Below are 17,347 nucleotides of genomic sequence, written 5' to 3'. Positions count from 1 at the left end.
AAACTCCAATCCATACACTAGAAGGTTTGTACTCATCTGGGAATAGTGGTGAACTAGCAAAGTAACTGCATACCTAGATTGGTTCAAACATTTTTACCAACTTATCTGTTCCCAACTTGGCTACTTTGTTGTAAAACTTGCAGTTCCCATATTACATCCCTACAATTCCATGTTCAGTAAATAAAACTTAGATGTATGTGATTTGATAAAATGTCTGCTGGAAGTGCCACAAACACAAGACCCTGGTGCCAAGTACAGGACCAGGGTAATAATTTGCAGGAGTTGTGCTAAAATAATGCAGTCAGACAAGAGCAGTATTTTTTGAAAACTCTCTGACATCAAATGATTAACATGACATAACATGTGTTTGGCCCACATTTCTCTATATAATTATGTACTAGATGGAAAGATGTACCAGGTATACCAGCGTTCGAGCAAGCAGAGTATTGGTGTTGATGTATCATCAAAAATATAAAAGCTCTCTGGCTTATAGTTTGAGTTGCCAGATCTACTGAGTTTTCCTGGTCGCATATTATTGTTTCCTGTTGACAAGCACTGCATGAAAAGAGCTGCCCTGCAGTCAATAACATTAATGTGCTGAAGGATTACTGAAGGCCTTAATTTCTCTCCTGCAACATTTAAATTCTACACACAGAACAGAACAAAGCATGTGTTGCCTAGCTATATGTATATATTATTTGTGTCTAGAAAAGCCTGGTGGATCTGACAACTCTTCTTATGGTTGTCTGTGAAAATAGGTCAAAATGGGGCCAAACACAAGCGAGATGTAGAATGAACTGCCTGTAGGTATAGTATAGGGGCCTTAAAAGGAATTAACCTCTCGGATGATGTGCAAACACCTGCTCACACACCTGAAGTCCAACTGCGGTTAGAGACACAAGAGAAGATCATGAAATGCAAAACTGGAGCATTGATTGTCTGATATCCAAACAAGGTATAAGCTGCACTGGGTAGTTCACTTGAGTTTGAATACCCCATCCTCCCCAACAAATATAAACATTTTTTTGTTTTTGGATTCCAAAACCCAGATATTGTCCATACACCAGGAAAGCAATCCACCCATCCAAATTAGTAGCTGAGAGTTGGTGCAAGGTACTCTCTGCACCTTGAGTTTTGAATTAATATAAATATGTTATACAGCTTAAAATGACTCTTTAACCAGCACAAAAACACATATGGTATAATAGATTAAATAGCTAAGGAAATCACAACTTTCTAAAATAGCATGTATCAATATGTACCATAAATATTAAAATGTTTTTTTAATGTTATTGCCCTTTAAAATAGTTAAATGTGACATTGATATGACACTGTGTACCTGGATTAATATGAATGAGGCACTTCTGAAAACAAACGGTTAATGTGAGCCCTGAGTGTCCTTTAGTAGTCCACGGGTTATAGTGAGGTAGTTACTTGTTGACTGTAAGAGTTAATCTGTTACAGAAGTGACTATGTGATGCACAATGAGCCGTTTCATTTCTTTAGTCTTTAATTTAACTTCATAACATGATCCTCATCCTTAGGGGGCTATTTATCAAATCTTGTGCTGTATGGACAAGACATCGTACAAACTTCTGCAATCCACTGATTTCACTGCTAAACACAATTTTCACTGAGGGGTGGATTTTATAAACTGTTAGATAATGGAGTCTTTAATTTGATCTCAAAATATTGACTTGTATTATTTAAAATATATATATATATATATATATATTAAAAAGCCTCAATGTTTATGGAAAATTAAATAAACTGAAATATAGAGCAATGTTCAGTTACCGTGCAGTTCTAAAATAGGGAACTTGTACTGAGAAAAAATTCTAGGTTTCTGGCTGCTTTGTTTGCTAGTTGTTTGTTAATAGAATTTTCTATGTTCTTTATTTTCTCTGCTGTTTCATTTAAGGCTGTCCTTTTATTTTTGGCTTTAAGCTCATACAGAATAATATATGATTTTGCTAGTAATGGAGCTTATTTCTTTTTAGCTAAAGCTGACATTTTAGTTAGGTGGCCTCGCACTACACTTTTATGTGCGCACCAAACTATATCGTATGATACCTCTCTATCACTGTTTTCCAGAAATAATAGCTTTGTTATATTAGTTATCTCTGTTAAATTTGACTTTTTTTTTAAAGTATATAATTGTTTAGCCTCCAGTCTCTACGATATAAATAAAAAATATCTTTATATTCTGTTAACGAGGGACTATGGTCTGACCATGTGATATCTTTAATCTCAACTTTTTTGTTCAAATAAAGCATAGAAACGTTGCTGAGAATTAAGTCGATTCTCAAATAGGAATTGAATGCTTTAGAGTAACATGTAAAATCAATTTTGTCAGGGTGTAGCGTGGACCAAATGTCTCTGATGTTATACTGCTTCAATGTGTTTTAGAACCTCCTAGAACAGGGGTCCTCAAACTCCGGCCCCCCAGATGTTGCTGAACTACAACGCCCATGATTCTTTGAGTTACATACATAGCCAGAGAATCATGGGAGTTGTAGTTCAGCAGCATCTGGGGGGCCGGAGTTTGAGGACCCCTGTCCTAGAAGCTCAATTTTTTTATTATTCTCCTCCCCACATTATTTCTGTCTTTATAGGGTCCAAGACGCAATTGAAGTCACCCATTATAAGTAGTCCTCCCTGTTTAATCTGGTCAATCATTTTTAACACTTTTGTGATAAACTTAATTGGGGCTTTGTTTGGTGCATACAGGTTGACCAAAGGGAAAATTATATTATTGATCTCACAAATTAAAATTATGTATTGTCCTTTATGAGGGCGATAAACCAGAACAAATGATGACAAACAGATTAAAAATGGAAAAGAATAGGAGAGTAATTGTGAAAATAAAAGATAAAGATACATACTTATTAGCCCTAGACCAGATAGGCAGAGCTTTTAAAGAATTCCACACCAAACTATACAATCTGCCCAGCGAAACCTTCGGGAATAAGCAGGATGAGGAAAACTTTTTAAAAAACATCAAAATCCAGAAAATTACACCAGAGCAACAGAGAGAATTAAATCAACCAATATCCGAAATAGAAATAACGATAGCAATAGATAAACTCAAAATAAAAACTTTGCCAGGCCCAGAGGGTTTTACAAAATTTTTTTATAAATGGATAAAAGGGAGCTTTAAATTAAAACTCACCAAAGTCTTCAACCAAATAATGAATACGGGTAAATGCCCAGGAGAGCTGTTAAAACAAACATTGTTCCTATCCCTAAAAATAATAAGGATGCAGAGCTAATTAGCAATTATTGCCCAATCTCTCTGATCAATTCAGATTTAAAAAAGTTTTCATCAATCCTAGCAGAAAGAATTAAAAACATCATTCCAATTCTCATATCTTCTGACCAGGTCAGCTTTATTCCCGGAAGATCATCAATTAACAGCTTAAGAAGAATAATAGACATCATTGATTATATAGAGAGGAGTGGAACACCAATTGCACTTCTGCCAACAGACGCAGAAAAGGTGTTTGACAGAGTCAGGTGGGTTTTATGATGACAGCGTTAAAAAAATATGGCATTGAGGGCCCTGTACTGAAATAGATTTTAGCTCTGTATGAATCTCCACCGGCCAAAGTTAGAGGCTCACGATTCTCTTCTCATTGGTTTAATATAAAAAACAGGACTAGACAGAGGTGTCCCCTGTCTCCCCTTTTATATATCCTGATTTTAGAACCCTTGGCAATATCCATAAGGAAAAATCCCAAAATCAAATGCTACACATCAAAATCTGGTCAAGTTAAAGTGACCATATATGCAGACAATATTTTACTATCATTAGAAGAGCCTCAATCCTCGGTCCCAGAACGTCTAACGGAAATAAACAAGTATGCAAGGGTCTTTGGGTATAAAATAAACATAGATAAATCAGCCTTTATTGCTAAAAATATGACCAAGACTGTAACAGAGTATCTAACAGGAAATCTAGGCTTAATAAACAAGAGAAAGAGCCTGGATTTCTTAGGTATAGCCATAATTCAAGAATTAAAATATTTAGTGGAAGCAAATTTCATTCCTCTACTAAAACAGACAAATAAAAACTTGTTAGACTGGAGAGGAATGGGCTTTTCATGGTCAGGAAGAATTAACATACTCAAGGCCTATATAATGCCAAAATGGTTTTATCTATGGACGATGACACCACTCAACTTTCCAGAAAGCTGGTTAGACATGTTACACACAGCCTTTATAAAGTTTGCATGGAAAGGGAGAAAACCAAGAGTCAAAATAAAACAATTAGCTAAAAGAAGGAAAGATAGAGGCTTGGGGTGCCCAGAGATACGTCAACACTATGAAGCCAGTCGCTTATTCCATAAAATACTAACGCAAAATAGCTCAACAATTAATGAATCATGGAACATAATAGAGAAAGATAGCACTGGAGTAAATATCTGGCCTCAATCTTCTAGGCCCTAAATATAAACAAAAAAACAAAAATATAATTGCCTTCATACTTTGGGTTGACCGGGTGCTGCTCTACTACAGCAGACAGAAAGACAAAAGCACTCTGTCTCAGCTAAGCCCAGGTATGCAGGACTTAGCTCATTGGCAGAGAGTGATCAGCTGATGCTCTCGGCCAAAGAGATAGCACTGCACTACAGGACTTAGCTCAGGAGAACTAATGGATGCTCCAAAGCTTCTGGCTTTCTGTCGGCTGTACTGGCGTTGGTAAGCAGGACCTCATGTACCCCAAGTAATAAGTCAAATCTTTCTATAACAGTCAGACTATAGGGGCACAAGGGCATTATTGGCACCATAACCACTTTATAATATTTGGTTAGTTCCTTTAACTATAATCCTCTACTATATAACTCATATAATGATAATTAAATACCATGCCTGAGCTCAGGAAGACTACTAAATAAACTCCATAAAAAACAAATATTGAAAAATGAATGCATTAAATCAGTGATATTTGCCTGCACAAAGTCAAACAAACAATCACCTATAACGTGCAGTGCAAAACAAACAACATGCCTAAAAATTAAACAGAAATGATCCTTTCATATAAATGTAGATATACACCAAGGATTCCTATTTTCATATTTGAATTTTTGCCTGCATATCAGTGTTAATTTTGGCATCAAATTTCAGTTTAGTTTGAGTCATAGTCTTTGGACTAAAAAGCAATTTTAGTTTTAGTTGTATTTTAGTCATCTGAACTGTTTTAGTTTTAGTCTACTTTTAGTCGATTAAATCTCTAGTAGATCTTAGTAGACACAACTAAAAACGGGTTTAGTTAACGCCTCTATCTGTCTCTTTTACCCCTTTCCCAGCCCCTCTAGGTGTCTCTCTCCAAAGCTCTGGTCTGTCTCTTTCGCCCCTTCCACAGCCCCTCTGTGCAGTGTTAATTTTGGCGGCAAATTTCAATTTAGTTTTAGTCATAGTCTTTTAACTAAACAGCCATTTTAGGTTTAGTCGTATTTTGTCATCTGAATTGTTTTAGTTTTAGTCTAGTTTTAGTAGACTAAATCTCAAAAATTTGAGTCAACTAAAATTTGACTAAAATTGTTAGTTGGCAAAACTAACACTGCTGCATATTTCAATTTTGTTCTCAATTCAGTGAAAAGTAAATTAACTCAACACGCCTTACACAAGTCTGTCATGTATTCTGTTTCCCACAGCCCAATGATCAAGTGCTGCTTATGTACAAAGAGAGACATGCACTGAAAAAGTGTTGAGAAATTAGATGTTAGCGAGTACTTACTAAGTTTTTGTGTATAGCACTAGATGAAATTGATCAAGTGGGTTGTTAGTAAATTGTATTACTATACACATGTATTTACAAATTTTCTAAAAAATAAAAAAAGAACCAACAAGAAACAGACTTGGTGTTTTGGGAAGACTCTTCGAGGTGGCTATAAGGTAAAGACACGCAGTTGCAACCTCATCTATTTCAACCAACTAACACTGATGGGCTTGGTCATACTAAGGGCATACTAAGATCGTGAAAAAACACGTGTGCAGAGGGCAGATGGATGGTTGAATGATAAATAGATAGACGGACAGACGGACAGATAGATTCCCATTTAGCAGAAGAGGCTTAGACCCTGTGCTTTATGATGTACTGCAAGCCAACTTTATAGTTCTCCTTTAACCACTTTGTAATAAGACATTAGGCAAAACTTTTATCACAGTCCTGAAAAGTTAAATTTCATAAATGGTGTTAACAAAAGAAATATAAATACATTTTAAATATTAGCAGATATGTAAATCCAAAATTAAAATAATATATTAATATTTACTGTGTTTATGCAATGGTATGCATTGCCGAGTTTTTCACTTCCATCCCTCACATAGGGGTAGATTCACTGTGCCCTCATCAGGCCGAGCTAATCTCATTTGCAAACATTCTTTGTATTAACATTAAAATTAGCACTTAAAGTGGGTTATTTACTAAAGTGTAATTTTTCAACTTTTTTTTTTATGTTTTTTGTTTTTATAGTCTTTCAGACATGTACCTGCCTTTTATAGTTTTGTTAGTGTTTCTATATTTCAGGCCATGGTACTGTAGTCATCATAAAATATCTCGTGCAATCTTAATTAAGCTCTCTGTGACCCCGCACCCCTGTGATTTTTCAAAGTTAAAAAAAGCAAGATGCTGCCTCATGTAGATTAACATTGAAAGAACTTTCCACCAACATTGGCGTTTACTGTGGGTGGGGTGAGAGTCTTCCAAATTGCGTTCTTCAGTTGATTCTGCTTGTGGACAGCGGAGAGTTAATTTAGACATTCTCAATGTACAGTTAGAACTGCTCACTTGATACATTGTGATGTTATTGAAATTGCACTTAACTGTCTTTGAGTGTTTTTAAACATAAATTGAGCAAAGAAAAAAAAAACATAGTTTAGTTCTAGTTAATCCCCACACTCCAAGTGATGTATAAATCATTTAAATCACAAACTGCTGTTTGTGTTACTGTAGTGCTATGTAATTCTAATTTGCAAAATGCATACATAGGGCCTTGTTCAGTTACCTTAATTATAATGTGCAGTATGTCTACGTTACATTATATATAGAGAGAGAGAGAAAGAGAGAAAGAGAGAGAGAGATAGCTATTGGCAGTGTCGTCATGAAATTGTCTATATTCAACATGATCCACAATGTATTCTAATGTATTTATTATTACATGATATAAGCCCATAATAGGGCTTGATGAAGACACATCGGTGTCAAAACATTAACAGGTCCACTTTGCTGGACAGTTGAATAAGTATGGGTCATGTTACTAGACTGAGCTGTGGAATTCCTGATATTATTATTATTATTATTAACATTATTATTTTTATTTATATAGAAACACTATTTTCTTGCAGTACTTTACACAGGGATATCTAAAAAATTAGATGACAAGTAATTGACAGTTAAAATATATTGACAGACACAAGAGATGAAGAAGGCCCTGCTCAAATGAGCTTAAAATCTAGACGATCTCTGCATAATATTTATTAGTTCTGTTTCTGCATGTCCAGTTATAGCAAAATATTATCAAGGTTTTTTGTAGCAAATTAAATCTGAATAACAAAATAAAAAAGAAAACAGCTGATCTATAAAAAATTATTTAACAACCTTAGCTTGTCTATTTTACTTTAGATTTTGTAACTCAGTGTATTGCTTTATTGAATGTTGCTGTATGTACTTTCTATATTATTGTAATATTTGTACATTTAAAAGGAGTATGCCTATTCAGCAAAACTCTAATTTTGTGTCTAAATACTATATGATACATTTTTTTTAAATACTGGTGAATTTATCCATAATTCCCAATGAAATATTTGCTTTAATCGATATCAGTGTAATTGAAAGTCATCCTGTTCTGTCACATGATCACGTGTTTCTACACCAAAGGAGAATTTTATATAATTTTACATCATCTGATGTAATCAGGGTTTTGCATTCCTATAAAAATATATGCATATGTCCTGTTAAATCAGTGGTGATTGGATAATTTAGGCTACAATTGGCCATGTCCAACACAAGTAATACTATGAACTAAGTAATTGGTACTAAGGGAGGCAATTCAAATATGAGCATGTTTATATTTCCTTAAAAAATGTGTTAATATCATTTCTCATATTTGTATAGGAATCCCATCCTCATTTAAAATATGATCTGCTTAAAATTGTGCTATATAACTGTCATGTCAATGTACTCATACACTATGTTTATGTCTGCTATATTTTGTTTTATTTTGGGGACATTTAGAGAAAGTTAATATTGTAGTGCTGCTTAGAAACCACTGATGCCTTGCAAAGTGCATCTTTTATAGGGATCCATAAATAAATTTATTTATTGTACTAATATACCCATCACCCTGTAGTATTTCATAGGAACATGTTATTTTATGTCCATATTATGTTACATCATTTTACATCCATAATGACCTTTTATCAGGTTTTATGGTGGATGTATGTAGCTTGACCTGACAGCAGGACATTATGAAGACATGATCATATGCAACAATTCTTCTCTACAAATGTCATGCATTAGAATGGTCTGTCTGCATCTGTTTATATTTTATAAATAAGGCAAAATAAAGTAAATGCAGGGGAAAAAATAGAAAAGTTATTTATTTATTTTCCTTACAATTGATTATATTAATGAATGAAATGTTTGGTGTCAGTGTGAGAAGGTTAAAACTAGAATATTGTGTGTATAAACCCTGCTCCTTGCCCCTCAGAGACCCCCATATACAATGTAGAAATGATGAATAGGAGCTGGAAACATAAATCGATGCTGACTCTGTGCTGGTTCCACTCTGTCCTACAAAACTATAGGGCAATTAATTGTGGCTTGTCCCCTCATCCTTCATCTCCTTGTGGCACATATCGATGGAGATTACTGCTGATGGACCATTTTATCACCTTAAATAAACAGCCACCACCTTTTCTAACCTCAATCTAATATATGACTGCATTCACTGTGTGCTATTGAGGGGGTTGGAAAATCAGAATATCACACTGTATGATCCATGTCTACAGGCAAATATAAACAGCATGCAGCCAGCAGGTAATCTCACAGAGCCACTTATATGGCAAGTTACTTCTATAGCAAGTAACAGAGAGGACAGCCTCTGCCATACTATAACTTCATCAGGGAGCTGCTGGCTTAGAAGAGATACAGGTCAGAACGAAAGCTAGCTTCACACACAGTTTGATTCTCTTGGATAAACAGATGGAGGTTTTAGCAGCGAGGAGATACTTTGGTCCACTTGCCCTGTGATCTTGCTGTATATCCCCAGACTACAGGCAGAGAGAAGGCACAGGGCAGGCACATAAAAAGGAGATAGGAAGAAGCCTGGAGATAGTGTTAGATTCAGGGATTCAAACAGGATTCTACTGGTTAAGGCGAGCTGTTCAAACAAACCCCTAGCTCCTTCTCCAATCGCAATGCTTTTATGAAAGGGGTTAATTTGTGTACTGACATCTTGAATGTGAGATTTAAAGTATAATCACCCTTCAATAAAGTAGGCTGAAGCCAGCACGCAGCCTTGCTATATATACAGTAGTTACTTTAACAGGACCCCTGGGATACCATGTTGGTGTGTTAAATCACATATATAGCATGCCAGTCCTGACTACTACACATCTAATAAGAATAATTAATGTAATTAATAAATATTGGTATCGAGTATTCCTATATTACTGCTGCTACTACTAATAATAATAATAATGAAAACAATTATATCTATACATATATGTAATATATTGCTACACTTACACTTAATTAGCATAATACTACTAATAATCAAATGTATCAATCCAATTCAATATGATTCCATTAGATTGGGTTTGAAGGTTTATTCACTGATTGAATATGAAAACTATTATGTTATTATAATGTTAGGGTTTCTCATACTGACATTCATGAAAACAGATCTTGTTGGGCCCTGTGAGGGGGCATTCAGCTAATACACACTGTCTGGGCCCCTGGCCTCTGCTTAGTTATAATGCTCCTCAACCTCTCTGTACAGATACTGTGTGCTAACATAAATATCACACAGGGCAGTCACATGTTAGTACATACTTAGGATCACAGATATCGCTGTGTTTAATCGTATTCCTGGTTACAAACTCCTACATCACTCTAAATATATTAAATAAATTAATAAGTATTGTGACTTTTTTTGGGTGGGGGGGGGGGGGTAGAGCTGGAGGGGGAGGGTAGAGGGGGTTGCTTGCACATTTTTTTTTTCGTGATAGATTTTATTTATTTTATTTTTTTTTCAATTTCTTTATCTCATTAGGAATTATGGGGATAAATTTTAATTTCCATTTATTTATTTATTTTTACATTTTTTTTTTCCCATTAGGAATTAAGATGATGGATTTTAGCACCTTTCTTGGTGTATCGAGCCAGCGAAAATGATCTGTTATCCATTTACTATGAGAGTTAGCCCCACAGACTGACTGATAGGACGTCAATGAGGATGGATGGAGAGATAAAGAATTAACCCCTTGACTGACAGAACTGGTTGGAACTCTCAAGAAACAGCTCAGGAAAACGTTCAAACAGTGAAATCCAAGTTGAAATTCAGCACCAACATTTTTAAACTCAATCACTCAGATCTCTACTGTAAGCTGACTGATCCCAGGCTACACCGTTTAAATAAACTGTCTGCAGTAAAAGTCATTTTGTTGGGTTTTTTTTTTTTTTTTTTTGAGTGTGTGTGTGTTTGTGTGTGTGTGTGTGTGTGTGTGTGTGTGTTTAATTATTGTCTATCTTTTATTCTTAGTATATATATACAATTATTTATTTATATATATACATATATTATATTATATTTATATTTATGTTTGCTTTCATTGTTAAGATACTGTATTACATTGTTTCATTGTATCATATATTATATTACATTATATAAAATATTACATTATTTCAGGGTATTAAATCTATGAGCGATGGATTGAGCAAATATCGGATTTCCCTTTAATAAAAGTAAGATAATGAGACTGTAACTAATATAAGGTAAGTGTGTTTCATGTCATATATTATTATAATGGTCCCCAAATCACCTCCTGTCACCTCATTCTGACAAGACACCGGATTGCAATTACAGTAAGCGGTTACTATTACAATTACATTGATTGAAGTCTTCTTTTTCGTTATTAGATATAATGCAACTTTAATCACATCTTGTACTGGACTTATAAGGTCTGAACGTAAATACGAGCATCAAAGACAGAATCTACTGTGTATATTTTACATAGTATGTGATGTATGGTATATATACAGTATATATGTATACGTTTTATATTTGATGGTGTGTTATATAGATAGATAAATAATATAAATATAATAAAAAATAAAATAAAAAAGTAATCATTTTCGGTTATTTTGTATTAGTGATTGTTCTTTTCCCAGTCTTGTTAAATATTAATATTTTATTAATAATTCCTTACTAGACAAATATTATTTGATGTAAAAATATACTATTGTATTGTTTGTTAAATAGACAGTGAATTGTATATAAACCGAAAGATTTGCGTTGCAAAAATACTGTAAATTTGTTTTTGTTTTTCAGACTGCAATTTTTGGTCTAAATTTAGCAATTTGCTTTTAAATTCATTCGGTGTTAAGAATGGCACAAGCTATAATTTCTATTTGAAATGATGTGACGATTTAAGCAGAATTTAATAAGAAAAAGAGTTTGCGGGTAAAGACAATTCACTGATTCCTAAAATGTCCAATAAACATTGGGTGGAACTCTGAAATCCCTCCACACTTATTATCAAATTCGCTTTTGCAAAACTAATACCCTGTGATTTAAAAAAAATGTATATGTTGCATGCCAGCCTATATTAACTACTGGGTATTTTAAATACTGTACGGATAATAATACCACCACTATTATTATTATTATTATTATTATTATTATTATTATTGTTATTAATAATTATAATGAATATTAATTTTGTACAAGAAAAAATTATAAGGCCAAGTAAATTATTCTAAAATTACTTTATTAAATTAAGTAAAAAGAAAGTCAAGGCAGTGACATAAACGCATCTTATATTTATAATCTACAATAAAATACAATGAATCTCCCATGTAATAGTGTCAGTGTACCCACTGTCCATGCTGTGTATAGTAGCTTAGTTCATGACACCTGGTATAGCACACGCGTTACCCTACGATCTACAACAGCCAGCTGTGAACTACGACTCCCACGAAGCACAGCCAGCCCCCCCCCTGGTAGTAGTGCACGGCAGGTACTGGCCACCGAGGAGACAGTCAGTCTGTCCTTCCTTTCTCCAGTGCCTTATAATAATGATATAATAACGTAAAAAAAATCTGGCTTTATCTCCACACTAACCGAATAGCCGATTAAATTATATATTTAAATTATTAATCTTATTGAGCAAATCAATACATATTACTGACAATTTACTGATACTGTTAGAAAATCACACATGGCTATGTCCTTCTGCAGGTCTAAACTGAGGGAATTCGTATTTTGCTACTTTTGAGCAAGTTTCGTAAGTGTGTGTGTGTGTATTATGTATTCTTAAATATATACAGTATATCAAGCATTCGATCTGTGTATGCCTGAGATGATACAATCTTATTAACAAATACCTAACAAATAACACAAAACTAACTACTAACAAATACCTAACAAATAACAAATAGCCAACAAATAGCACAAACCTAACTACTAACAAATACCCAACAAATAACACAAACCTAACTAATAACAAATACTCAACGAATAACACAAACCTAACTAACAAATACCTAACTAATAACAAATACTCAACAAATAACACAAACCTAACTACTAACAAATACCCAACAAATAACACAAACCTAACTACTAACAAATACCTAACTACTAACAAATACCTAACAAATAACAAATAGCCAAAAAAATAACACAAACCTAACTAATAACACAAACCTAAAAATAACAAATACCCAATAAATATTGTAGAATTATTACTAGCAGAGAAAACGTGAGATATTCTCTCATTACTTAGTCACATCCAGAAGTGTAACTACCCATCTGCTGAGAACACAATCTAGATTTCCATAATATATATTTACACCATAGAAACCCGAGTACCCCAGAGATGCCTGTACATTTATAGCTATACCTGGCGTTGAGCAATGCACATACAGTCACCTGTGTAATATTTCACACATTCTATACAGAATTTAAAGAAACCAATGCTATTAATATACAGTTATCAGAATTACCTGCTATTTACAGCATGATCATAACATACAAGAGTCATAATGAAAATACCGATTTTTAAAGAAAATGTATTTTTAAAACCATGATCCTCTCCCACAATCCGTGGATGTCAGTTTTCTTTGTCCCAATATATAGCATTTTGCACTCACCCATACAGCTGTCTTTCTCTATGTCACTAGAGATACATTGTACTACTTTAGTCTGTAGCAGTTTCATAGCTTTTCCTTTTAACCTATGGAAACTAACAGGGTTATTCACTAAAGTGAGAATTTAAAGTGAATTTCAGATTTGAGGTCAAAATAGCCAAAATGGAAAAGAAATCCCTAATTCAGCTATGCTTTCAGCTTGTCTGTTCTGGCCTTGAACTGGAAATTCTCTTTGAATTCTCCCTTTAGTAAATAACCCTGTAATACCAGGCAGTAAATCCTTTGTGTTTAATGTCGGTGGCAACATTTGGATGTTACTGCAAATGACGGTGCTATTCCGGGGCAAAAAGCTAAACAAGGAGCAATCACCATGGAAACCAATGGAATCTATCTTAACATGTAGCACTTTGCCCCATCAGAGCCGCACACATGCCTCAGGTGAGAGTCCTGCCTGCCTGTATTCTTGCCCAGTGCAGGTAATTCCATGATAGATGGATGGATGTGTATGTGAGCTGCAGAGATAGAGGTGTTATCTGTTTATAGGGGTACACATGGTTATTGGAGTGCACATAGCTATTAGGGGTACACGTGATTATTGGAGTACACATAATTATTGGAGTACACATGGTTATAGGAGTGCACATAGTCATTAGGGGTACACATGGTTATTGGAATGCACATGGTTATTGGAGTATACATGATTATTGGAGTGCACATAGCTATTAGAAGTACACATGGTTATTGGAGTGCACATTGTTATTGGAGTACACATGGTTATTGGAGTGCACATGGTTATTGGAGTACACATAGCTATTAGGGGTACACATGGTGATTGCAGTACACATGGCTATTGGAGTACAAATAGCTATTAGGGGTACACATAGTTATTGGGGTACATACGGTTATTGGGGTCGCTGGTTGGGTTGCTCAGCGGGATGATCTCCATCCGTTGTTGTCCATACAGATAGTAGTCCAACTCCTCAGGGCTGCACTGGAAGCCCCCAAGTGGCCCCTCTCCACACTTAGAGCCCCCCAAGTCCTTCCTTTGGGGGACTGTGAGCTCTGGGTTAGGAAGTGATCCAATAACTGTGGCCATGGAAGGTACTCCGGGTGCCAGGGGGGCAGGCGGGGCAGGAGGTGCAGATGATGGGGTGGAGGAGCTGGAGGAAGAGATGGAAGAGAGGGAGGCTGGGCGCAGGCGAGGGCTCTCTGGCAGGGGACCGGTCCGCTCAGAATGGGGTACATGACTGAGGACTCCGCTCTTCACATGGTTCTGAGGGAAGAGCTGCTGCCAGTGCTGGAGATACACTGGGTCCACCTTCAGGAAAGCGGAACCTCCACCTTCACCGGGCTTCAGCATGGCCAGGACCTGTTCAGAGCACAACAACAATACCTGAGTCCAGGGCAAGTCCCCTACTCTCTGTGACCACACTGTAATCAATACCACCCATCTCTATATTATAATCTCCCATTACATCTACTATAAACTCCTACTACACTAATCACATCCACTACCCTCCACTATAATCTCCTACTACACTAATCACATCCACTACCCTCCACTATAATCTCCCACTACACTAATCACATCCACTACCCTCCACTATAATCTCCTACTGCACTAATCACATCCCCTGCTCTCTGTGACCACACTGTAATCAATACCACCCATTTCTATTTTATAATCTCCTACTACACTAATCCCATCTATTACCCTTCACTATAATCTCCTACTACACTAATCACATCCACTACCCTCCACTATAATCTCCAACTACACTAATCACATCCACTACCATCCACTATAATCTCCTACTACACTAATCACATCCCCTGCTCTCTGTGACCACACTGTAATCAATACCACCCATTTATATATTATAATCTCCTACTACACTAATCCCATCTATTACCCTTCACTATAATCTCCTACTACACTAATCACATCCACTATCCTCCACTATAATCTCCTACTACACTAATCACATCCACTACCCTCCACTATAAGATCTTACTACACTAATCACATCCACTACCCTCCACTATAATCTCATACTACACAGAATACATACACTGCTTTCAATTATAATTCCCCACTACAAAAGCACACCCACTGCCCTCCACTATAATCTCCCACCACACAGATTACATTTACTATCCTCCAACTGTAATCTACTAATACACAGATTACATTCACTGTCCTCCAACTGTAATCTACTAATACACAGATTACATTCACTGTCCTCAAACTGTAATCTACTAATACACATATTACATTCACTACCCTCCACTATAATCTCCCACTATAATCTCCCATACAAAGATTGCATTCAGTGTCCTCCACTATAATCTACTAATACACTGATTATATTCACTACCCTCAACTTTAATCTCCCACTACACCGGTTACATTCACTGCCCTCCACTATAACCTCCCACTATAATCTCCCACTACACAAATTACATTCACTGTCCTCCACTATAATCTACTAATATACAGATTACATTCCCTACCCTGAACTATAATCCCCCACTATAAAGTATAGATGTAGTGCCCCTACTATAAATTGCACATTCCCTGCCTGCCACTGTTCAGCACTATATAGCATGCATCCCCTGTTCAGCACTATATCTCACTATATAGCATGCATCCCCTGTTCAGCACTATATCTCCCACTACATAGAATACATCTGACGCCCCCATTATTATATCCCACTACATGCACACAATAATAATCCCATACCTTTCACAATCAGACAATAAATAATTCTATTCATTCCCACACTTGGTCATTATAATACATTCAACATTAAAATTCGAAGTTTAGTAAATAAACATAATAACATCCAATTTTTAAAATATAAGTATGTCCATGTGCCCCATGAGCAGACTATGGGAATAATTCCCCACTAAATTCCTAGTTTTGCTGGAAGTTAGATTATTGGAGCAGCAGCCTATGGTAACCATGTGTTATTGTTTGTGTTTCAGAGAAAAGTAAAACAGCTCTGTACCTTCAGCAGCTGTGAGGTATTGCCCCAGTGTAATGTACAGTGAAGTGTAGTAGTACCATATACAGTGGAGTGTAGTAGTACTATATACATCTCCATTCACATATTATCAGTAAAGCTATGTATGTGGGTCTAGCAGTACTACATGTCAGTGACTTGCTCTTAGCACAGCATGTCTGTTTGTAATCAGACCCTACTATCTCCTAATGATATCCCCGATTACTGCTATACCTAAACCTAAAAGATTCTAAAACGTTCGAATACTCCGGATCTTTCAATCTGGAACTCAGATGTTTCACTGCATTCCACACATTAACCCTTCACACTACCCTGGCTACAACGTCATTCTACAACCAGGGACGGAGTGTTTCTGTTTACAGTATCAGCAGGCAGCAATCCGATCCCTGTCACATGTTACACACACACACACACAGTGTCCACTCACCTGGGGGTGATCCCTCCAAGAAATATCCCCCAGAAACGTGTACAAGTCCAGATCTCTGCCGGGGACCTCCAGAGTGAGGTGAGGAGGCTGGTTGGGAAGTTGCTGGGGAGGCTGATGGGGAGCCAGGCTGTGCAGTGTGGGCTGTGTGAGAGCTGGGCAGGGTCTGATCACACTGTGCAGTGCTGGATGCTGTGCTGCTCTCTGACACACTCCTGCTGCACACGTGGGCTGTACCAGTGTCTGTGTCTACAGCCCTACAGTGAGGGGGGACACAGTGAGAGGTTAACCCTTCACTAACACAGGACCACTCTGTAATGCAGGTAACTTAATAGCTCCCATGGATGCTCTGCTTTCTATTCCACTAAACACGATTTGGGACAATTGTACCTTCATCTATAGCTAAAGCTTATGATTTATTTTATTTAGGGATATATTTAAGTACTGTCACTCTGTATAAACTGTAGGTCAATATAGCTGAATTTAAAAACAAAAAACATTTCTCTACTCATCTATGT

General features: G+C 36.1%; 1 protein-coding gene across 1 annotated transcript in view; it reads right to left on the bottom strand.

The window, feature by feature from the left end:
* Nucleotides 1-17,034, bottom strand: part of PRDM6 (PR/SET domain 6) — a 120,323-nt gene extending 103,289 nt beyond the window's left edge. Inside the window, exons 1-2 of the mRNA XM_063456944.1 lie at nucleotides 16,833-17,034; nucleotides 14,279-14,747 (exon numbers count right to left, since the gene is read on the bottom strand). Of these exons, the coding sequence (XP_063313014.1) occupies nucleotides 14,279-14,738 (460 nt within the window). The 5' untranslated portion in view covers nucleotides 14,739-14,747; nucleotides 16,833-17,034. The remainder of the gene's footprint in view (nucleotides 1-14,278; nucleotides 14,748-16,832) is intronic.
* Between the last annotated feature and the right edge of the window lie 313 nt (nucleotides 17,035-17,347).

This window comes from Pelobates fuscus, chromosome 5 (genome assembly GCF_036172605.1).
Source record: "Pelobates fuscus isolate aPelFus1 chromosome 5, aPelFus1.pri, whole genome shotgun sequence".
NCBI lineage: Eukaryota > Metazoa > Chordata > Amphibia > Anura > Pelobatidae > Pelobates > Pelobates fuscus.
This window is presented reverse-complemented; position numbering and strand designations above follow the sequence as displayed.